At 44.0% G+C, this 24708-nt stretch overlaps 1 protein-coding gene across 3 annotated transcripts in view; it reads left to right on the top strand.

Moving 5' to 3' along the window:
- The window catches only part of SLF1 (SMC5/6 complex localization factor 1), a 110792-nt gene that overhangs the window by 52737 nt on the left and 33347 nt on the right, over nucleotides 1-24708 (top strand). For all 3 annotated transcript variants that reach the window (XM_083151788.1, XM_083151787.1, XM_083151786.1), the window contains exons 6-9: nucleotides 4086-4175; nucleotides 8290-8343; nucleotides 19474-19629; nucleotides 23813-23979. In XM_083151788.1, coding sequence (XP_083007914.1) covers nucleotides 4086-4175; nucleotides 8290-8343; nucleotides 19474-19629; nucleotides 23813-23979 — 467 coding nt within the window. The remainder of the gene's footprint in view (nucleotides 1-4085; nucleotides 4176-8289; nucleotides 8344-19473; nucleotides 19630-23812; nucleotides 23980-24708) is intronic.

The raw sequence follows: 24708 nt of genomic DNA, 5'->3' as shown, positions 1-24708 counted from the left end.
CCGCTGAGATCCGACCGCAGACAGGACAGGTACCTTCAGCACCCCTTGCACACCCCGGTACCCCCAGGTACACCAAGCACAGCAGGCAGGACAGGTACCCTCCGGCACCCCCAGCACCTTAAAAAAAAAACACTTAACCTGGGTCAGACCTGATATATCTGATATATATATTATATTTCTATATATTATATATTTCTATATATATATATATATTTCTATATATATATATTTTTCTATAAATATATATATAAAATATTATTTAAGGCAGGGCTGACCCAGGTTCAGTGTAAATGGTGCAGACCCAGGTCCGACCCAGGTCAAAGTGCTGTGTAAATGGGGTATAAAGCAGGGTCAGACCCTGGATACTCCAGCATTCAAAGACCAGGGTCCGACCAGGGTTTTTGGTGTAAAAGGGGTATTAGAGGTGGACCACCATAAGTGGATTTCACAGAGCATGCAGCTTTCCTTTCACAGTCTACACAGGTCCTAAATGAACTGAATCCAGTTTTATTTATGCAGTATAACTACTTGGCAGTACTATTTGTTTTCCTTTGAAGGTAGAGTGTGAGGTACAGGACTGATTGCTTTCTAGAATGCTGTACTGGAGCACTTCCTCATTTTTAAAAAACATGCTCTTTATGAGTGCCCACAATGTGATATCAGTGCTTTAATTATCTAATTAGCAAATGGTGTCCTTAGAATATCACGTTATTTTCTATCAATTGGTGCTCTGAAAAAAACTGATTAGGTTTGTGCATTAGGCATAATATGATTATCACTTTATATAATATAAAAGTACTGTACATATTGTCTATGTTTTATGTAGGAAATGATTGTGTAGGTGCTTGGCCAGCAGTTTGAGGTGATGAAATCAATATGTGTATATTTTATTATACTTGTTGCTTGCCGATATAGTGAACATCAAAAGCCATATCACATGCTGATTGTGTGCTTTTTTAGGGCTTGCGAGCCCGATGCGCGCTCCCGTGTGAGTGCAAATCGGCAGCCAAATAGAGAGGGCAGGAAAGACTATATAGTGCAGATCTGCACTATATAGTCATAATTGTGCCTCTGCAGCATGCCGTGCTATGCGAGTCCCGATACGATCTGATCGTATCGGGACTCGCATAGCATCGCATATCTACCGTGTGTACACAACATTAGTCGTGCTGATTTATTTATTTATTTTTCATGTGTTAAAAAATATATATATATTTTTTCTTTTTTTATCACGAGCTCTGCAAGATGGTGTTATCAGGTTTTACCCAATTATAGGACCATTTTTTTTCACGCAGCTATTGCAGTAACTATGCTTATTGGGGACTTTGTTTCAGTAATTTACTGTGGCTAAATGGATAATATTATTATTATTATTATTATTATTATTTATTTATATGGTGCCAAAAGGGTTCCGCAGCACCTAATAATACATAAATGAGCAAAAACAAACAAATAATGAATTAAAGGGCATCTGACTAGATCGCTTAGAAAAGGAGCACGGATCACTCCGTGTGTATGCCCTGCAGCGCTGGCGATTTGCGGTGCCACGCGTCGCTATTGCCCGCAGGGAAAGCCAGCACTGGCATTTCCTAGATCACAGGGCTTTGCCTATTAAAAATTGCAAATTGCATTGCACAGTGCTGAGCGATCAGTCCTGGGATCCGGCACTCGCTTGAAATAGGCAGCTGGCTCCGGGTGCCCTCCTATGTCAAGCACAGATATCCACGGGCGGCACTCACGGAAATAATGAGAAGGACACGCAAGGTGCGCTTAACGTTTCAATCTTTACAGATTTTCATCAGAAGCGATACAAACATGCAATAAACAAGAATAAATACCTTCACCTGCACGCTGACTCGTCGCACATCGGATGACGTCACAGGTATCCGGTTGCTAAGGAACAGCCGGCTGCTTGTGTACCACAAGCCACAGCTACTTCCTGCTTCCGGCATCCCGTACTGTCCAGTCAGAGGCGCGGTGTAGCCATAGTGATGGCGTTAGCTTCCTGCAGTTGCCTAGAGACAACAGCACTGTGAGAGACAAGAAAAAAAACCTTTTAATTACATGTTTCAGGCAAAGATTGAATAATCAAAAACATGAGAAATGAGAAAAACGGCAAAAAAGAGTAAGACATATTAAGCAAATAAGCACTGTCAACAAAGAAACAATTTTATAAAGGCAAAGTGGGGTTATATAAAGCAATTCAAATTTAATTGCTCATTCAGCCCAAACGGGCTGATGGTGTTCAACATATTTGTCCACTGAACCTCCTTTTGAAGAAGAGCCTTGGCTCTGTCACCCCCGCGGATGTTGACTGGCACACTATTTTATATCTGATAGCTGATTCACTATTTTTCATATTCTTAAAGTGGCGTGCCACCGGTTGATCAGTTTCCCTTCCAGCCAACGCAAGATGGATGGCACTTCTATGTTGTGCCATCCTCTCCTTAAATTTGCAAGTGGTTTTACCCACATAACCAAGGCCACACGGGCACTTGATTAGATAAACCACGTAGGAAGAATTGCAAGTATACACATGCTTGATCTGTAAAGATTGAAACATTAAGCGCACCTATATTCTAATACCCCATTTACACCAGACAAATTTCCCGGGTTGGCTATGGGAACAACCCAGGTGTAGTGTTGGTGTGAAAGGTTCCCGGGCCAAAGTCCCAGGATCCATGCGCTGGGATTTTATCCCTGCTAACTACCAGGGTTGTTCCCAGGATCTTCCCAGGGTACTGTCTGGTATGAAAGGTGCAGGGACATATCTCTCCTTCCCATGTTGCCTCTGCTGATGCTGATTGGCTATGCAGAGCAACTTCCTGTTGTTGTGATTTTTCAGAGGTATCACACAGCGTGCAGGAAGACACTGTGCAAGTTCTGTGGCACAGCAGACCCCAGCAGTGCTTTTTAACCCCTGCAAGCCTGCAATGTCTTGGACAAATGAGGTGAGGGAGCTTCATACATTAGAGTGGAAGAGGAGAGCTGGCGACAAATTATAGGCACAGTTAAGGATGCCCAGATATACCATAACATTGCGAATATTCTGAAATCATAGTGCATTGTCCGTAGTTAGCAGCAGGTTGTGAATAAGCCTAAAAAAGACCATTTCTCTTTCGTCCATTCCGGTGACACAGTTAACCATGGGATGTAGGAGGGTCCGCAGGAGCCAAGGCACCTTTGCTGAAATCTTTCCTCTGGTTGCAGGCTCCTCCCTTCCGCATCCCATCATGCTTCAGTTCGTTTTAGGTGCCCACAGGAGTGGGTGCTATGCTCGGCTCCTCCTGCAGCCGCCGATTTTTTTCTTTGGATTTTTTACAAGAATAGTTAGGAATTTTATTATTTTATTAACTTAACTTAGTGCTGGTCCAAGTGATCCAAGGTTTTCCAGTGTGCTGCTTCTGGGAAGTGCAGCAGAGGCTGACAGAAGCTCGTCCTGTCAGCTCTCTGTGTGCAGAGGGACACTGCCTGCTCTCTCTGCACAGCGCTTAACCTCAGTTGAGAAGAGGTTTGCCTGGGCCCTGGGAGCGTCTGAAACCGGCTCCTTACTTAAAAGGGGATTGTGGGGGACAGACCTCCCGCGATGGCGGGTGCCATTTTGGAGGGTTTATAGACTGAAATCCCACTAGGGAAGTGAAGTCTATTACAGGTGTCCTGCACTGCTGGACGACGCCAAGTGATCCCAGAAAGAAGGGGAGGTACTGGATGTAAGGAGAAACACTTGTGGGAGAGGCTAAAGGGGGAAAGGCGCCAATTCTGGCTTCCTACCTCGCAGAAGCAGAGACTTGGTCTCTTCCTGCTCTGTGTGCTGGCGCCATTTCTCTCCATGCTGCGGAGCTGAAGCCTGGCTGTTTTCTTCACAGCACAGAGATTACAGTTTCACCTGAAAAGTAATAAATAATAAAAATGCTTTACTCTTTCTAATTTTGGTTTTAGTTGGCTTAAGCTGGACTGCTTTGTTTAAGGAATATGTATTTATATTGTGGTAATAAAATTCCTGGTCCTGCAATCGTATGTGGAAGATGGTGATTTCGTAAAATGGAAAGAAGTCTAATCATTTTTACATGACACTTTTTTTACAGGACCCAATTGAAGAGATGCCATTCGATATGACTGATGAGCAGATTGCGGACCTAAAGTCTTCCATATGGAGACATTTTTGTGTGGCACAGGTAGGCACTTGGGATACAAAATCTGCAAGCTTTATTTATTTTTTATTTTTTATTTTTTTAATTTATTTTAAAATGGCTTATTGACAGGAAAAATAGACACCAAATATTACAATTCACCGCCATAAAGGTGCCCATACACGGTACAATTGCTGGGTGTGATGAGATGTGTCACACATGTCATCGCACCCGTCACACATGTCATCGCACAGCTCATAAAGCAGGGGTGGCCAAACCTGTCCTCAAGATCTACCAACGGTGCATGTTTTCCGGGCAACCTGTGGATCTATAGAAGGAATGACTGCAGCAGGTTTGACAATGTGACAGTTAGTAATGACTACAGCTGTGCACCTGCTAGGTAACCTGGAAAACGTGGACCGTTGGTAGATCTCGAGGACCGGTTTGGCCACTCCTGTCATAAAGTATGTGCTGCACATACTTTTTGTACGAGATCTCATCTTATCTAATTGCGTTGCAAAAACTATGCGATAAGATGAGATGAGATGCAATGCGATATTGTATACAATAATGCTGCTTTCACACTGCCAAATCTGCTCTGACTCGTTTTTTTTTAACTATTCTCTAACCGGGTCAGAGCAAGTTTAACCCCATTCACACTGCATGTTGTAAACGGTATAGTACTGGTTAATTACCATTTTCGTACCTTTCACATTGAACCCGTTGTGAAAGGTACACGGTAATTAACCAGTAATATACCATGCAGTAGGCAGAGCGGGTTCAGGGGGTGACCCGGGGCAGCAGCCACAGGTGTCGGTAAAGCAGCAGGGCCCCCCCACACAGGCAGCACCTAGTAACACCCCCTCCCTCCCCTGGTACCTGGCTGCAGATCTGGGCAGCACAGTAGGCAGCGGACGTGCACGGGTCACTAGGAGCCGCTCATTACATATGCGCATATGAATGAGTAACTCATTACATATGTGCATATGTAATGAGCGGCTCCCGATTTATTAAATATTCGCTGCGATGATAACCAGCTCAGTGCTAACTGCTGCCTGAGTCCTATATACCGGTTCAGAGCCGTTCGCACTGCATAAAAAATGGCTCTGAACCGTGTAGGACTCTGCTTTTTACCCGTTTGCCAGTACTGGTTATTTGTTACCGGTAAATGCAGACTGGCGCTTTCACACTGCAGCTCTAACCGGTTTAAAAGGCTAAAAAAGCGGCAATATTACCCATTAAGAGCTGGGGGTATAATTGTACCGTGTATGGGCACCTTTTATGTGTTCTACAAGCATCACAGTTAAACAGTGGTAATACAGTAGATTGTGAATCGAGTTTCAGCAAATAAGGTGGGCCTTTACTGATCACTTCCATATTATACCAGGAGGTGTCTCGGAAACTATCCCTCAGAGCCACTTTCATACTGCAGACACTCCTACAATGCACAATATCTGCATCAATGCTACTGCATTTAGTAGGGGCCTCTCCAATGAGAAATTTCAGTTTTGGGGTGAAATACGCTCTATGTAATATATTGTGGTGCATGCAAGCTGTATTTTTAATGTGGAAGTATAGATAAGGCCTGGAAACTTATAAAAAAAAAAAAACATATGTAAAAACAATAAAAGCTCATTAGTTGCTACAAACTCATCAATAAATACCATAGCGGTGACTCCAGCAAATTACATAGTGGCAATTTCTGACGTTTGTCCTGAACCATTGTGGAAAAGTAATAAGGGTACTTATGTAGTAGACGGGCGCCCACTATTTGCTTAGTGGGCTATTCTGCGTAGGAAAATCGCATCGCATGGGCCATTTTAAGGGCTGTGCGATGCGATTTTCCTATGTAATTTATTCACTGTTATCTTACTTCCCGGAGGATCGCATCGCACCTCCCGCAAAATCGCATGCGATTTTTATAGGGTGTACGATGCCATTACATTAGCTATACAATAATAGCATTGTATGACCTACAATGAGGTTTTAGGCACCCCCACTATCCACGCCACCCCGAAACGTGGCGAGCGGTGGCGGAACATGTCCTCCGACCTTTTCATACCCCCACTATCCACGTCAGAGTTGATTTTATATAGTGTGGCGAGCCACCGAGCCTGAAGCTTGGCAAGGGGACGCAGAATACATGTAAAGTAATCCGCGTCCCCTTGAGGGGGCTCGCTGCGCTCGCCAACGCTTTGGGCTCGGTGGCTCGCTGCGCTCGCCACACTATATAGAGTAAACTCCACACCGACGTGGATAGTGGGGTATGAAAAGGTCAGAGGACGCATTCGGGGTGGCGTGGGGGGGGGGGGGTGTGGCTAAAACCTCATTGTATGTCATACACCCTATAAAATCGAATGCGATTTGCGGGAGGTGCGATGCGATCCCCCGGGGCTAACAGAGCAGTGAATAAATTACATAGGAAAATCTCATTGCATGTCCCTTAAAATGGCCCATGCGATGCAATTCGATTTTCCTAAGTTACCATACGTATGCGTATACGTGGGCGCCCGTCTACTACATAAGTACCGTAATAAGAGAGTGGCGCTGGTTGGAATCGGACCCTTGATACTAGTGGTGTTGGACAGCAAGGCTTAAATATCAGATCACATACACCTTTCTGTATGCAGAATATTAGACCAGTAGCCCTAGAACTATTGTAATGTTATTTCTGTTAAAATGGTTACAAGCCTATTGCAACCAAATTAAAAAGGAAAACCTTGCCCTTATCTCTCTTAATAGCTTCAAATCAATAGATTCACTAATACACAGTAAAGTCCGATACACACCAGATGGCGTTATAAAATATGTTCTTAATTTTGGCTGTTCTGAGCGATATGGATTTAAGGGTCAGGCTGCCCCTAGACAACATTTTTGGCCGCCCTCCCTTCCCCTTTATTAAGGGGGGACGACGACTGGGGTATAGAAGGAAAGACAGGAGAGGGAGGGGAGAGAGAGGCGCGGCAGGTGGAGAGAGCACAGAAGAGAGACAAGCATGTGAGAGAAAAACAGAGAAAGAAAGAGAGGGCTGTGGAGACAGATAAGGGGGGAGAGAAAGAGAGAGGGATTGGAAAGGCTTTGGACAACATCTTTTTTCTCCTTATGTCCACATCCCCCCCCCCCCCCCCCCCCCCCCACAGCCAGTAAACGGAAGACCCGGTGGCCCTGCACTAACCAAAAAAACTTGCTGCCATGGCTTTTAGGCTGCACCGTGCCCCCCCCCCTACCCTTCCCTTTCTGTATTGTGGCACTGTGTACCTGAAAGCCATGGCGGCAGGTTTCTCGGCTAGTGCAGGGTCGCCGGGTCTTCCGTTCACTGGCTCTGCCCACTCAGCCACAGGTTCCCGACTAATACCAGCACTGGCAGGGGGAGCATGGAACAGCAGGTACTATGCTGGAAGGAGGAGCGCGGGACTGAGGTGCCCCGCTGGCGGGAGTACAATTGGACCGCAGCTTACTGGCTCTGGTATTTTCCTCTCACCAGCGCCAGTGGGGGGACATGGAAGGGTCGCGGCGGGAGCACGTGACTGCAGCTACGACACTGGCAGGAGTACAATGGGACTGCATGGGACACCATATTACTGGCTCCGGTGAGGGGAACATAAGACGTCGGCAGCGGGACTGCGTCTGTTGTGCTATAGGATGGAGTGGTGGCTGCCCGCAGCATTTTATAAAAAAAAACTTCAAAGGGTGCAGGGGATTGTCAGCACCTCCCAAAGTTAGTCTGAGTCACTGACAGTGGCTTGACCGCTGCCGCCCGTAATGTGTGCTGCCCCTAGGCCCGTGCCTCACATGCCTAGTGACAAATCCGGCCCTGCAAGGGGGTCAGATGTAATACGTGCAGAGGGTTAGATTTAAGTGAGTTATTTTGTTTCTATACAGAGTAAATACTGGCTGCTTTATTGTTACACTGCAATGTAAATTTCAGTTTGAACACACCCCACCCAAATCTCTGTTACATCTGATCCACCTGCAGTGCACATGGTTTTGTCTATTAGAGAAATATTATGCTTTTGCGATCCATGCTGAGTCAGGCCATGTATTCCTCAAATAAAATTGATGATTCCTGTTGTAATATAAGATACTATCTAGATCATCTCTTGAGCCAATTAGTTCAGGGCGATCATAAAAATAACCTAAGAAGCATGTTCTCTTCCAGGCCTGCCACCACAGAGGTAGAGAAGAGCACATTGGGCGATCTGACAAGTGTAAGGTAAGGCGTCTTATGTAGAGTAGAGAAACCACATCAATTACAGGAGATTTGTCCTATTAACTATTGTAATACATATAAACCTATTTTACCAATATATCCTGTTAGCAATTTCTAAATGTATTTTTGTTATATACTTTCGGACATAAATTCTCCTTCTCTTCGTGTCCTTATATTTGCATTTATTTTGCCTACCGTGCATGTCCTTGGTTCATGTCCTGGTTCCCCCAGTGTCCTGCGATGCAGAGCACAGATCACCACCAATAATAATGTTATTAGGTGCTCACAAAGGGAGATTCAGAGGGCATCAAGAACTGTAGTTAGTAAGTAAGTCTGAGCACACACAGTGTATAATGGCCATGCAGGAATAGTTTATGGCCTCCACAGATACTTACGTTTGATTTCTAAGAGTTTGACCTTGGTGTGTCTGTGATCTACCAGGAAATTTCAGTTATAATTCTCTCTTAATATAATCAGTTCACATATGTAAGTAAATTGTGTTCATACATCAGTACATCAGAAGAATGATTCACAGACATATTCTGGGTTTCTTTTTCTTTGATTTTACAGTTCTCTAATACAGAAATATGCCCATGCAGTGGCGATACGGTATATTTTAGCCATATGTATATTTATTTTTATTCAAAGATCAGTTCTGTGAATTATTAAGTGACAATTTTACTAGTAAAATACATACTGGTAGCGGTCTGCAAATTGGATGATCTATATACTAGCAAACTCCAGACCCCCGATTGGTCAAGGAAATCCAACATGTTGGACAACCTATTCTGCTGATTCTGACCGCGTTTTTCGAGACCCCTCCCCTAATCCTTAATGTCTGCAATATATGTTGCTGCTGAGGGTTGCATGTTTTTTCTCCTTTCCTGTCCCAAATAAAACCAAATACTCCCTTCGAACATTATATCAAACAGTTGGCCCCTTCCGCAGCAGCTTTGAAACAAGGAATGCAAAGTCATTTCAGAAAGTCCTTTCAGTTTTTATTGCAGTCGGCTATAAAATGTATTTAACTTATTTTATGTTTCCAGGAAGAAATAAATCCACTATTGGACTTTAATGTTATTATACTAAATGCAATGCAGAATTCAGTTACGCTTGGTCCAAATTGAATTGATCCTACAAAAAATGATCTTCATCCAAAATCTGTTACTGTGCTATATAACATGTCTGCAATAACTGATGTGTTCAAGGGTATGTGGTTGATGGATAGGGGAAAATTTACTAAGATAGGATGTTGCCCATAGCAACCAATCAGATTATACTTATTTATTTAGTATCTTCTAGAAGATAACAGATCAAATCTGTTTGGTTGCTATGGGCAACATCGATCTTCAATAGAACTCCCAGGTCAATACCAAATGGCTTGTCCTCCGACCCCTTCCACATGCACTGACTGTCTCTGCCTGCCTACATCCTGCCATCAACCCACCTCCCAACTGCTTGCACCTCATGTAATCTGTCTGTTGCCCCTTCCTACTAGATTGTAAGCTCTTCAGAGTAGGGCCATTTTCCCTCCTGTCGTCTAAGCCCTCTTCTCTTCACATTTCACTCAACGCTCTACTATACTCAAACACTCAGTTACCAGCCCCTAGTAGTATGTATCAAGTCCTCACTACCTACTTTTAAGCTGTAATGTGTATTGAACTGTGGCATTCATTTGACCTGTAATCTATTTCTGTTATTTATTTACTGTAAGTTTTGTCTCCCTGTTCTGTTCCTTAGTACGGCGCTGAAAACACTTGGGGCGCCTTATAAATAAAATAATAATGGTCCACTTGCACAAGGTTGACACAGACGTATGGTTGGCACATGAAAAGGTCAATGTGAGGTGTTGTTTTTTGGGGGGACTCTTTTATACCTTCCACATGAATTACTCTTTCATACTGTATGTTACCTTCCACTTTACTGCAATTGGGAACGGTAAAGTGGCTCAAAACATGGTGAACAAAGCCACTGATCCCATATAGGCCTCACAAACCACAGTGCCAGACTAGTTTTTAGTAGCAGGGCCATTTTTATAAGCAATTTCCATTTTTAGATTGGTCTCTGTGAGGGCTGTAGTTGTATTTCTATACTGTATATGATATTTAGTATGTTGATATTTTAATAGGATGTGTGCATTGACACTACTTAAGCCACAATCATAGGGCAGTATTCAATGAGGCCAATTCGCCATGTTTCATGGCGAATTTGTGCTATTTTCACTTTGGAAGGTGATTTTTTTGTGTCCGAAAGTGAATCACCCTATTCAACGTGCACTTTTCGCCGACGGTGAACAGTGAATGACGGACAATTCACCATCTGATACTCTCCGCAACTCTCTGTGGTTTTTCAATGTGATTCGCCATGAGTGTATTCAATGAGAAGATGGCGAATTGCTTTCTAAGTGATTTTCGCCATGTGTCACCGTGTAGCAATCGCCATATTTTCATGGTGAAGTGGAATGTGAACTTTTAAAACAATGTTGTTGTTTTTTTTAAATTTGGTGTCAAAAAGTCAGGAATTTTATTCTGAGCAGGGGCATGCTATTTTTATTCATGTGCTTACAGCACATGAATATATATTTTATATATATATTTTTTTTATATATATATTTTTTTTACACATAACAGCCAGCAGGGGGCCGGGAGCTGAGCCACTCATTACATATTCATATATTCACTGCTCCCGATCATTACATATGCACGATCGGGAGCAGTGCATACCCGGTCCCCTGTTGGCTCTCCCGGGGGACAGCTTGTGCTGCCTGGGTCCCGGGGAGCTCTCCCACCTTCCACATCATTCTGGGGCAGGCAGGGAGACTTCCATCTTCCTGCCTGCCGCCGTCTCCGGCTCCCTGTGGCGTCCGCCGCAGGGGTTCACATTCGCCGTCAGGGGCAGCGGGCCCCTGCCTCATTGAATAGTGTGTAAGTGAGGGCTGGCAGCGAGGGCTCCAGCCCTCCGGAACACGGCAACTGTGCAGCGAATCCTAAACAGGATTCGCTGCACATCGCGATTAGGGTCATTGAATACTGCCCATAGAGCTATGTGTTGCATGTGCCTTTGTAATATTTTGAAGGTGATGATGATGAAACCTCATTAAACCTTTCCTTATAAAAAATTGAGTCATTCACATTACATTCATGTCCCACACTTTGTGCACGCATGTCGCCACGACAACCTATTCAGTGGCTCTTGTGAAGCGGGTAAGCAGCCTGCTGTGCCATTCCCAGAAAGACCATGCCTCACTTGCATAGTGGGGAACCTGCCGCTGTCTTAAATACTCACTCATATGAAAACTTTGGAGACTCACTTAGTTTTCCATTGGAACCATCCCTGTTGCTTGGCTTATAGCATGCTTTCTATGGCATGTCATTACGTTTACTAGATTTCTAACACAGTAGACTGAACATGATTCACAGTGCTCTATCTCCTGGATTCACATAAAGAAGGGGGATGTATTGGTGGAACTCAGTTCCCGCTACCAGTACATGTGGTGGAACTCAGTTCCCGCTACCAGTACATGTGGTGGAACTCGGTTTCACCCCCCGTTCCCCCCACTTTAATTCCTGGTGATATTACATCTGCTGTTCTCCAGGCTGAAAGCATCTTGCCTTTCATGTTTCAGTGCAAGAAAACAGACATAGACGGCAGATCTCGGGAGTCACACCCCGAAAAGTCTACTTCTATCTTGCTATATACTTGTTGTAAGCAATTTTTAATGTTTGTTTGACTGTGTAAATAAATATATTTGCTATTTGGGTGATTTATTTAAATGCACAACATGCAACCATTACTTAAATAGGTAAACTAGATTAAAAAAAAGGAAATTCACTTCAAATAACAGAGGAATAAAAACGCAAGGGAGACGTACAAGTGAATGCTATTTGTCAGTAGACACCCTGCAACGGATCTAAGGAGTGACCATCTTACACCTCAGAGAAATGCATTTATAGCATAATTATAACTGGTCACTGCCGGAAAGCATACAGCGACATGTTTGGCCAAATATTTACAGACTGCTCTTCCAGTGCCAGATCTTATTATACTGTAACAATTAAAAGATATGACTTAATGTTCAGTGACCTGCACCGCTCTGCAGCGTGTCCTAGAAGCACTGTATCGCCGCACGGATTTGCTTTCTCTTTCCCATATTGCATGCTAGTATCAGATCAATAACCGGGGTGGAATGTGCGCCATAGACTGTGTATGTACTTAAAGTCATGTTTAATTATTTCAAGTGAAATGCACATGTTCTGTGACATGAAACAATGCAAGAATAATAGAATATATAACTGAAAGCCACCAGCAAGCTAACATACTCACTATGTAAATCATCAAAACAAAAGATTATTGCTCCTTACTTTGGAGACTCTGCCAGAAGCTCATAAACACCTCACAGGAACATCAAAGGGTTTGTGTGAACAAAAACTAAATATCAAAGGAATCAGTCCCAAATAGGCCTGCTACTCTTATATTCACGCACAGTATACATCAGCTGTAAGTAACAGGATTTCATGGGAAGCATCCCAGCTATGAGAAGCATTGATTATATTCTCCGACTATGCTTTGAGGGAAGATAGCAGATGTTCATACAGTATAAGCACACATACAAGTCTTTCTGTGTTTACATTTATAGTTTATGATTATATTATTACTTAGATAACCAGTACTGTAATTATCACACAAATAGGGCTTTTTATTCTGTAACCCTCAGGATTCAGCACACTGCACATCACACACATTAATCTCATAGGTTTATTGTTTTTACTTCTTTAATCCGGTGCAGATAAATGATTTTACAATAAAACAAACCTACAACAAACATAGGGGTAGATTTATCAAGTGGCGATCAGGGGAATATGCGCTATCCCCATGTGTTATAGTAGGGGATATTGCTTCCCCTGATCTATGACACCCGATGTGCGGGTGTCTAACGTGCGGGGCAGAAGGCATAGCGCAGGAACGATATTTTATACTGAGCGCCTGCCTCCTACCCAATGTATGAACGGTCAGCATCGCTGACCGTTCCACCCCCTGCAGCTTTAGGGGATGCCCTATCCCCACAGCAGGGACAGTGCTGTCCCTGCTGCTGGCTCTGAGCTGCGCTGGGGATCTCGCGCGAGTAGTGAGATCCCACGCATGCGCAGTCCAGCCAGCTGGGGTGAAGGAGACAGCGCGTCATTGTTAACTGATGAGCTGTCAGCAGGAGGAGGCATCGCCGGAGGGGAGAGTTAGCGTTTTCCCGCTTCGGCGGGCAAGATGTTAATACATCTTGTCAGGCTCCCCTCCTGCTTCGCCTCGCTAATGATGGCGAAGCAGGAAGTGTTACAGCGGCGTGTTAAGCTATAATCTACCCCATAGGGCCTTATTCTGGTTCACTCTCAGAGGCAAATTCCTTCTCAAATGGACAAAACCATGTGCATTGCAGATGGGGCAGATGTAACAGTTGCAGATAGAATTAGATTTGGGTGGGGTTTTACTTCAAAGTGAGATCTATATTGCAATGTAAAAATAAAGCAGTCAGTATTTTCCCTGCACAGAAACAAAATAACTCACCCAAATCTGATTCTCTGCACATGTTACATCTGCCCCACCTGCAGTGCATATGGTTCTGCCCATTTGAGAAGGAATTTGCCTCTGCGAGTGAACTAGAATAAGGGCCATAGAACTTGTCCTTCTTGTTCACAAAATAAGACCTCAATGGCACAAAGGTTAATATCATTAATTGGACCAGGTACTGCGGAATTCTACAGCATACATAAGAGGAGAGTGCGCCGTTAGGGTTGTGGAGATCAAAGCATTTAGCACACTAGGAAGATGCAGGGATAGAGATCTGGAGAAAGGGAAAAACTAACCTGAAATTTAGCAAAGGAGTGCTGAGCTGTCCTGTCAATCTGGACTCGTCACAGGAAAGAACTGCATAAGCTGAGTCATACCAGGGTGACCATACTGCATGATATCTGAGTTGCTTCTCTGCATACAATTTTCATCACCCATGATTGCACATATTATAGCCACATCCATCCCTGGCTATAATAACTCTTGCCATTGAAGTTCAATTAAAAACTTATCAAACACATTTAATTAGAGATTCCTCAGATGCAACTGTAAAACAGAAGAACTTTGGGACCTAAGGCAAGGATCACTATCCCAGTCAAATGTATTATTCAGCGGACCCCCCCACAAAATTGGGATACTGCCAGGCAGCACTGTAATGTGCAACTTAATTCATCTCTACGTGTCTGTGATTAAAGCAGGCAGTTACCGGGAGCTCCTCACTAGTAACCAATCATATAGTTGTCTGCCATGGGAAACTGGTTGTGATTGGCTGCAGGGAGTCCCAATCTACTCAGTTTACCAATATTTTGCTACCGGAATGATCTGTTAGAAGAAGCTGATTTGTATCGTATGTCACGATGTCTGAATCATTTATAGAATATCAAATTGTTAAATAGACAATACCTCACTCTAGAAAGACATCACATTGTTTTGCCGACTTGCTTTGTTTTGTTGGCGTAGTTGGCCATATTTTTCATGTTCTCTACTTTTGTATTGTTTTGCGACCATGGTTTTGTCTTTGTTTTTTGCTGATTCATAAACTGTTAGGGCTCACTTTAAACCCTTTCCTATCTCTGGCATGTCTACTAATTTTTCCTACCCCATAAGGGTCATAGGGCCTTATTCTAGTTCACTCTTTCTGACAAATTCCTTCTTAGATGGACAAAACCATGTGCACTGCAGGTGGGGCAGATGTTACTTGTGCAGAGAGAGTTAGATTAGGGTGGGGATTTAATTCAAAGTGAGATCTATATTGCAGTGTAAAAATGAAGCAGCCAGTATTTACCCTGCTCAGAAACAAAATAACTCGCCCAAATCTAATTCTCTCTGCACATTTTACATCTGACCCCCTGCAGTGCACATGGTTTTGTCCATCTAAGAAGGATTTTGTCAGAAAGAGTGAACTAGAATAAGACCCATAGGTCTTAGGTCATATCTATACAGATAGTGGTAGATGCTCAAATTATTTCAGTAATACCATTCAGGTGCATGCAAGGGAGGGGTTAATACTGAGTAAGTAAAACAAGACATTGGTTCCCCCAGCACACTGAATGGTATTAGTAACCAATCTTGAACACTACGTGATAATAGAATTCAGAGATATTGGTTACATATACCCGCGCAGGTATATGATATGACCCGCTTAGGTCATATCTGTATGGTGGCACAACCTCACTTTACAAATTAAACCACTTTTGTACCATAGTCTTCCTCAGCTTGCCCTTCGCTTATGAAGGTGATGGCCTTGCACACATTTATGACTGATGGTGAGAGTGCTCAGTTTATATATAAATGTTCTCTATCAGACCTATTGCCATTTAGTGGAGGAAGGGGACTGATAACAAGTTATAAGATAGAGACGCAGGATGTAGAGCTGTTTTGTCAAGCTCTAGTACGTAAATCAGGGGATGTCACTCCCCAACAACAAATGCAAAGGAAAAAGAAAAATGACTGTGCTGAATATGTCATTAATTGGTTAATACCGATTGCTAGTACCAATAATTAGATTTTTTATATGATAATTAAAAAAAACATGTAAATAAGGAACAAAATTAATAAAAATGATTAAATGTTTAAAAAAGTATATAGTTGCTGCAACAATGTGCCATTAAAAAAGTAGTGACTGATGTCAAGTCCATATGGTACCGTATATGGTGAAATAAAGCCCAGCTGGGTTGTATTGCCTGTATGAGTACGTTCCTATATGGCCTCACTGGTATATCTGCTGCACTGTCATTGTGGTCTTTTCCAAAACAATCTGACTGAATGGAGGATGCAGAACCTCCTGCTGTGGTGTGGCCAGAAGATGGAATTAGAGACCTTAGGGGAAGATGGAGTCCCAGGATGAAGCAACACAGAGGTGTTCAGAGGCTGGTCCGGTTTCCCAATAGGAAGAATTGGTGTGGCAGGGTTGGGAGAGATCCGTCACCTCAGAGTCACCCAACGCGTTTCGTTCCTCCGGGGAGCTTTCTCAACATGTCACCCTGCCTCTTTAACAAGGCTGCACGGCTGCCAGATTCGCAACCCATTACACCCTTTAAATGAGACAAAGAGGTAGAGGAAGGTCTAATAAGGTTGGCAGCCCCTGTGAAGACATAGCCTTCCTGCTAAATGACTTGATGACCTCTAACTCGGCCAAGATCTTGTCCTGTAGAACAGTGGTTCTCAACCTCAGTCCACAAGTACCCACAACAGTGCACGTTTTCCATGTCACCTGGCAGATGTCCTTCCTTTAGTGCAGTGCTTCTCAACCACAGCCCTCAGAAGCAGGTCTAATAATCACTGACCCAGTGAAATGCATTAACTCACCTGTGCAAAGCATAATGTGTTGGTGGTAGTTGAGGTTGAAGTTGAACCACCATTATGATGCTCAAATTCATGGGTTATCTTTTATATCTTGGTATTTGTGATGCCCAGGGTAATAGATTTCTAAATAATAATTTCTCCCTTGTAAAATAAAGCAAACCTGTCATTTAAATGTTGCTCTAAATGAGTGATGGCTAGCACCAGAATGATTTTAGTTCCTAGATACCCATTACAATGGGTATAGGACCTTACTTTGGTCCGTTCGCAGCCAGCATGCACGGGGATCAACATTTGGCATATGCGCATCACGGCAGCACGGATGGTGTAATGGTTCGCATTACTGCCTCACAGCACTAAAGTCATGGAATTGATTCCCACCATGGCCCTAACTGTGGAATTTGTATATTCTCCCCGTACTTGTGTGGGTTTCCTCCAGGTACTACGGTTTCCTCCCACAATCCAAAAATAGGGTGCATGCAAATCTAAGTTACCTGAGAGTCACTTAGATATGCGTGCACGTTCCGCATAATCGATGGTCGACGACCATCGAATGATGTGGGTGTTCACCCACAGGCTGCGAATGGATGTCTATACTAAACATCCATTTGCAGGCCCTGCGTGCGAACACACCCTGTGAGGGGTGCCACCATTCGCAGGGCGGGTTCTGGTTGACTCACAAGGGTGCGAATTTGCATCCGAGCGAATCAACCAGAATAATCCCCATAGTACATATCTTTCATGTCTACGTTTATCCTGCATTATATTAACCACTTGAGTGGTATGCTCGGAAATTTCTCGGGCTCAGCTGCGCTGCCGCAGCGGGCTGTCCCGGAAAATTTCCAGGCATACCACTAAAATGAAGGTGTGCGCCAGTGTTGTCCAGGTGTGCACCACTGGCACATCACCTTTCCGGGCACCACCCAGTGGCCACTCTGATATCCCCTCCCCTCGATCCCCCTCAGCTCTTGTACGCCGGAGCTCCCCTGCCCCCGCCGCCATTAGTTGTAGTGATTGACGGGCGGCAGGCTCGGGGATGTTCGGGGGGACTCGGGAGAGTTCAGGCACCCGAGTCCTCCCGAGCCGCCGCGAAACGTCTGGTGGCTGGCGCAGCGGCAGCATGGGAGCTAACGCCGGAGCAAAGGTGAGGGGAGGGGGACAGCGGCTTCTGATGATCTGTGGTGGGTTTTGCTGGGGCAGGACAAACCTGCCCTGGTAGGTTTGTCCTGCCCCAGCAAAACCCACCACTCTAGGGGTTAAAAATCCTCAATGCATAGGCTGTGATTTTGTTATTAGGGATAAGCAATTAGCAGAAGTAATCGCAGAACTACAATTCGTCACTCTAGTATGCAGGGGGACACCCAGCACAGAGCAAGGCAGCTGTGAATACAGTGATTCCAAAATTATGCCATTGCATCACACAGATGCGAATGCGTTGCTGTACAGCAAACCGTTGCATCTTAAGGGGGGTTGGGATCGTTTGGTCTACAGCAAGTTGGTTGACAAGCATTAGGTCGACACCATTAGGTCGACATGGGTCTAGGTCGACACAAGCATTAGGTCAACCGTCTCTAGCTCGACAGTCAAAAGGTCGACATGGGGTTTTTCACTGTTTTTTTTACCCAAATGTCGACATAGACACAGTTTCCAGTGCACCACATCGCACGGGCGTGGTGCGTCGCTACGCTTGGCACACTATTTTATTCTCCTACCACACCCTAGAGAATGGTAGGACATGAAATACCGCCTGTCGGCACATGTCGGCTCAAAAACCAGTGAACAACCCCATGTCGACTTTTTGACTGTCGACCTAAACACTGTCGACCTAATGCTTGTGTCGACCTAGACCCATGTCAACCTATCCCCATGTCGACCTAACAGTGTCGACCCAATGCTTGTTCACCAACTTGCTGTAGACCCAATGACCGTAACCCCTTAAGGGTAGCCCCCTGCCTGTGCAGCTTAGCTGTGAAGGCAGATGCCAGTCCGCCATGTTTTGGGTCACAGAGGCTGAGAGTGATGTCACGTTTGCATTGTCTGGACCGCACCCCCCCAAATCTGTGACGCTGCCCTGAAAACACTGTATCACCGTTTGGTTCCTTCACCCCGTTGGCACCTAGACTGCATCTGCATTTTCCAGAATGAAAATGTAGTTTAAGTGATCACACTGCCGTGTGCGCGCATGTTTAGAAGTAATTTCCGCACTTCAACGTTTGAAGCTGAATTAGAGCCTCGGTGTCTCTCCGTCATCTATGTTAAATAAGACTGTTGTGTGCATGTATTCTTAATTTGCAGTACTTTACAATATTTCAGTCATTTATCAGTAATAAAACAATAGATAGCAATTTATACTACTAGTTGTACTATTCTGTTTTTGAAATTATTTGTAAAACAGCAACATCTGATGGAACCCACACAAACACAGACAGGACATACAAACTCCACACAGATGGACAATGATTAAGAATTTATATATACTGTATATATTATATATAATTACACAGAACAAGTGATTAGATAGTAGCACCTACTCCTTGTATTTGGAAGCTGAGCCTTGTTTTTAAATGGTGTATTTATTCCTGGCCACATATTTCATTGCACAGTTAGCAAATTGCATGAAAACATGTTTTGCCTTTAGAAATGTTGGAGATTGGAGACAATGCATTATTATTCTTCTAGATTGAGCAGACTAAATACAAAGTAGCTTTTGACATCACATCACAGCTCTGTTTAATTTTTGTGTCGCTTGCCAAAACCTCTTTATGCTTTTAGGTGAAAAGTGCTGAAATTGGCCGAGCGAGTTTGAACAGAATTGAAGAACTGATTGAAGGACAATTCTTCACAGAAGCATTCTGGGAGATTGAGCACTTTCTTTCCTCAGTGTTTCCTCCGCATTTTTTTGTCTTGCTGCTCAAGCACTTCTTGCAGGTAAAGTGTCTTCTGATTCATTTATTTATTCAGTACCCACACTATGCAGCCTTACAAGTGGGAAGAGGCACTGTAATGAAACCAGACTGGGTATTATCCGACAGTGGTAAGAGGGCCTGCTTCTAAGTCTTGGTCTGGTTACTAATTTAAGTTTCAAACAATTAAGTGTGGTTTCCACGGAGCGTATGCTCTTTGTAATGCTGAAAGAGAATTCTTCTATTACCTGTTATTTATATGGGGCACACGTGTTCCACAGCACTTTACAGAGAATGTTTGGTCATTCACATCAGTCCCACTCGGGTTTATTTTGATGCGAGACAGTTAACCAACCAGTATATTTTGGGATTGTAAGAGGGAACTCTGAGCACACAGGGAAACCCACACAAGTACGAGGAGAATATACAAACGCCACACAGTTAGGGCCATTGCAGGACTCAAACCCATGACCTCAGTGCTGTGAGGCTGTAATGCTAACCTTTAACCCAGGGGTGGGGAACCTTTTTTCTGCCAAGGGCCATTTGTATGGGGAAAAAATCCTTCGGGGGCTATATGTAAAAATTTCTCTTAAAAATTCCCCTGCTGCAGCCGTCCCACACTCCAGCGGCTGCCGCTGAATACGACTGATAGTCTCCGGCTGCTGTTGATGAAGAGGAATCTAGCGAGAACTACCGACCTCTTGCGAGAATTCCCCTGTACTTGACTCCCGGCAAAGCTGCCAGGCAGGTGGGAGGGCCACTCGGACTGGCTACGGGGGTCGCATACGGCCCCCGGGCCTGAGGTTCCCCACCCCTACTTTAACCTATGCTGCTATGAATATATCACACTAACTAATGTATTGTTGAAGTCAAATATAAGATGATTGTAGGTTGTATCATCAGAGCATGTGTGTCTACTCCGTTAGGTCACACATTGGCCTTTGTTCAGATGTGATTGCAGTACAAATTTGTTTGGAAAATGGGCAAAACCATGTGTACTGCAGGTGGGGCAGATGTAACATGTGCAGAGAGGGTTAGATTTGTGTGAGCTATTTTGTTTCTGTGCAGGGTAAATACTGGCTGCTTTATTTGGTACTTATGTAGTATCTGGGCTGCCGATTTCTAAATCGGGTCGAATCGGGCACATCGCATCGCATCGCATGCGACCATCGATGCGATGCGATGCGATGACCCGATTTTTCCATAGGAATCAATGTTAAAATGGACTGAGTCCATTTTAACATGGAATTCAATGGGAAAAAGGGGTCCTTTTCATACCCCTACTATCCAAGTGGGCATGGAGTTGGATATAAACCTGTGGCGAGCGTAGCGAGCCACCGAGCCCGAAGCGTGGCGAGCGTAGCGAGCCCCGCGAGGGGACACAGAATACCGGCCCCTCGCGGGGCTCGCTTCGCTCGCCACGCTTCGGGCTCGGTGGCTCGCTACGCTCGCCACAGGTTTATATCCAACTCCATGCCCACTTGGATAGTAGGGGTATGAAAAGGACCCCTTTTTCCCATTGAATTCCATGTTAAAATGGACTCAGTCCATTTTAACATTGATTCCTATGGAAAAATCGGGTCATCGCATCCGATGGTCGCATGCGATGCGATGCGATATCGCATCGCATCGCATCTGATTGTATGCCTTAACTTAAGGCATACAATCAAAAAATCGGCAGCCCAGATACTACATAAGTACCCTTTATTTTTATACTGCAATTTTTAGATTTCAGTTTCAACACACCCCACCCAAATTTAACTCTCTATGCACATGTTACATCTGCCCCACCTGCAGTGCACATGATTTTGCCCATTTTCCAAACAAATTTGTACTGCAATCAGATCTGAATAAGGGCCAATGGGGGTTATTCTGGTTCACTCTTTCTGACAAATTCCTTCTTAGATGGACAAAACCATGTGCACTGCAGGTGGGGTAGATGTTACTTGTGCAGAGAGAATTCGATTTGGATGGGGTTTTACTTCAAAGTGAGATCTATATTGCAGTGTAAAAATAATGCACAGAAACAAAATAACTCACCCAAATCTAATTCTCTCTACAAAATTTACATCCGCCCCACCTGCAGTGCACATGGTTTTGTCCATCTAAGAAGAATTTTGTTAGAAAGAGTGAACTAGAATGTTTCTTTAACACTGCACAGCAAATAATGCATTTTACATGGCAGTGTAATCTAATTTTGAGTTGTAATGCTGGCAATATGGAAGGTAATAAACGTGTGAGCCCTTCAGAATATCCTGTTTTCATTTCACATAAAATAAAACTTATCTACATTTTAAGGTCCTCATAAAAGAAGTGGAATTCTGCTGACTACAAACTAAGTGACATGCTCCCTGCATGACCTGGTAACTAGCGGTGGTGCGATGCCGATGGGGGGGATTTATGCTGCATTTGGCATTATGGCATCACGCTGCATGTACAGATGATGGGGGATGTCGCTAGTAACCCACAGGAGTGCACATCATTAATGATGTGGAGTCTACACACTAGACTATTTTAAGAATTTGTCTTAACGAATAGTTGTTACCTGCAATTTGGTTACTTATCATTTATACCGCTTTCAGAGCGCACTCTAGACCCGGGTTATTGCCATCCCCTTGCAGACCCAACACGGGTTGAGGTGCGGTCTGAAAGGGCCACCTCGGGTCGAGCAACACGGGAGTTCAACCCTGGTAATGACCAGGGTTGAACACGGCTCTGACCCGTGTCAAGTGCAGTGTGAATGGGTTCCTGGGTCGAGCAACCCGGGTCCTGTTCACAGTATGGAGGAGGCAGCGCTGTCAGCTCGAAGTGCTGCCTCCTCCCGAGCCCCCGGTGATGCGCCACCGCTCAGCTCTGCCCCTTGTGATGTCACCGACTTGGCAATAAGCCGGGTCGGACACAGAGCTTTCAGACCGCAAATGCTGTGTCGCTCTGGGGATGGAACATGTGTCCTATTCCCGGGTGCGACCTGGCATTTGCAGTCTGAAAATGGTATAAGTGTGTACCCGGCTTTAGGTACATGGAACCATTACGTTTAGTCACTGGTGGTGGTTCGTCTTTGAGCAACAATGGCTTTAAGTAAACACTTCTGCAATACTGTGTCAGCCCCCCACATTGTCTTGAAGGTATATTGGCCCATGCTTCTTGTGTACAATTTCCTCCACCTGTATTTTTGCTCACATGAGTACACCAGCTAAACAAATAGTAGCAGAATGTCTAGCATACACCGACCTATTTGTTGTTTAACCACAGATTTGCCTTTATAATATTCCAATGTCCTGGCTGTTATACAGGTGATCAGCAGACGTGGTAACAGGTGGGCTACGTCTGAGGTGTGCAGGCAGCGGGAGTGGAAACCATGGTTTGTGTATTTTGGGGGAAAAATCTGTTATATCATGAATTAATGAATGGGAGTTCTCTTATTTAACTGATAAATAACCCGACCTGAAACTTGGGACCATTATCCACTGTTTCAGTTGATGGTGTTTCCTCTGACCATTAATAGCAACAGTTTCATTACAACATTAAGTAATCTTTGGTACTCATACCTGTGTTTTTAAGAAGTAACGGCAAATGCAGTCATTGAAATAAGTATAATAAAGTTAATTAAGGATTATTCACTTTTATAATGATGTAATATAGAATATAATTCCTAAGCTAGATATCCCACAGCTTTACATTATGATTTATTTGCTAAAAGACTTTGATTTTTTTCTTCTTGTGTTGACATGTACCTATTTAAAGTGTGTGAGTGTGTGCACGCGCGTGTTTTATCTGTGACAATTCAAATAATTTCCCCAAATATACAACATGAATATATCGAGTTTTACTTGTACTTACAAACATAAAATTGTTATTTTTGTAATATGCCCTCTATTATAATTAATGTTTTTTGTTTTTTTTCATTTTAGCTGTATTCTTGATCATTTAGTAGTAACTGCTTAATTACCTTTAATTGAATTCAGAACTTCTGGAGTTTAAATTTACAAAAATGTGTGTTGTCCTACTGTAGGTACATTATTTTTACATTGCTGCTTAGTTAAAGGTCTTGTTTATCATATTCTTCAAAAGTACAGAGCTTCAGTGCATACTCTGAATCATTCCAAAAAGTGATGCTGTGGTGGTGATAGTGTTATTTATTTCTGTGTGTATGTAAAAAAAAAAAAGCACTTTCTTTTATGTTGAATTACGTATTTTTTTTCTTACAGGGAAATGTAGACATCAACCATTTTGGACAAGTTTTTGGTATATTTTTCAACTTTCTGCATTATCATCCTCCATGGGAATCAAGTTATATGTCGCAGTACTTCCTCAGTGTTCTGCAGTGTCCCGTTTGTAAGAAGGGAACATGGCCCTTCATTGAAACTGTAATACGGTAATGATTATTTTGACCAGAATTTCCATAATATTTTTTTCATTATATTGCAATTATAGCGGTTTCAAAGATTTATATCAATATGCATTGTAGATTACTTGAAAATAAGTATTACAGGTTGAGTATCCCTTATCCAGGGGCGTAACTATAGCACCGCAGCCCCCGCGACCGCGGGGGGGGGCGCTGTGCATGTGCGGGCGCCGGGGGCTGCAGTGCTATAGTTACACCCCGCCACCATCCCCCGCAGTCTTTACCTGTCAGTGTCTTCAGTATGCGCTGGTCCCGGCTCCCTTCTTCTGCTATGAGGACCACAACAAAATGTCCGCCCCCATTTAGCAGAAAGTTCTCTGAAACTGTCTGCTGCATGGGGGCGGACATTTTGTGGTGGTCCTCATAGCAGAAGAAGGGAGCCGGGACCAGCGCGTACTGAGCGTAGGTAAGACTGCGGGGGATAGGGGGGATTGCATGGGTGGCGGGGCGGGCGAGGGTTGGTGGGGTGGGCGGGCGAGGGTTGGTGCGGCGGGGTGCGTGGGTAGGCGCCGCCCTCCCTTTAACGGCGGGGCGGCGCCTAAAAGCTAGTTACGCCACTGCCCTTATCCGAAATGCTCGGGACCACAAGCATTGTGTATAATGGATTTGAAATATATTTTCTTCCCCATACTTACCTGGTCCCCTGATGGCCCCCACGGTTTTCGGAATATTTTGGTTTTTGGAATAAACTGATAAGGG

This window comes from Crinia signifera, chromosome 1 (assembly GCF_055691185.1).
Source record: "Crinia signifera chromosome 1, ASM5569118v1, whole genome shotgun sequence".
Taxonomy (NCBI): domain Eukaryota; kingdom Metazoa; phylum Chordata; class Amphibia; order Anura; family Myobatrachidae; genus Crinia; species Crinia signifera.
The sequence above is the reverse complement of the archived record's forward strand: the minus strand, read 5'-3'. Positions and strand labels throughout refer to the sequence as shown.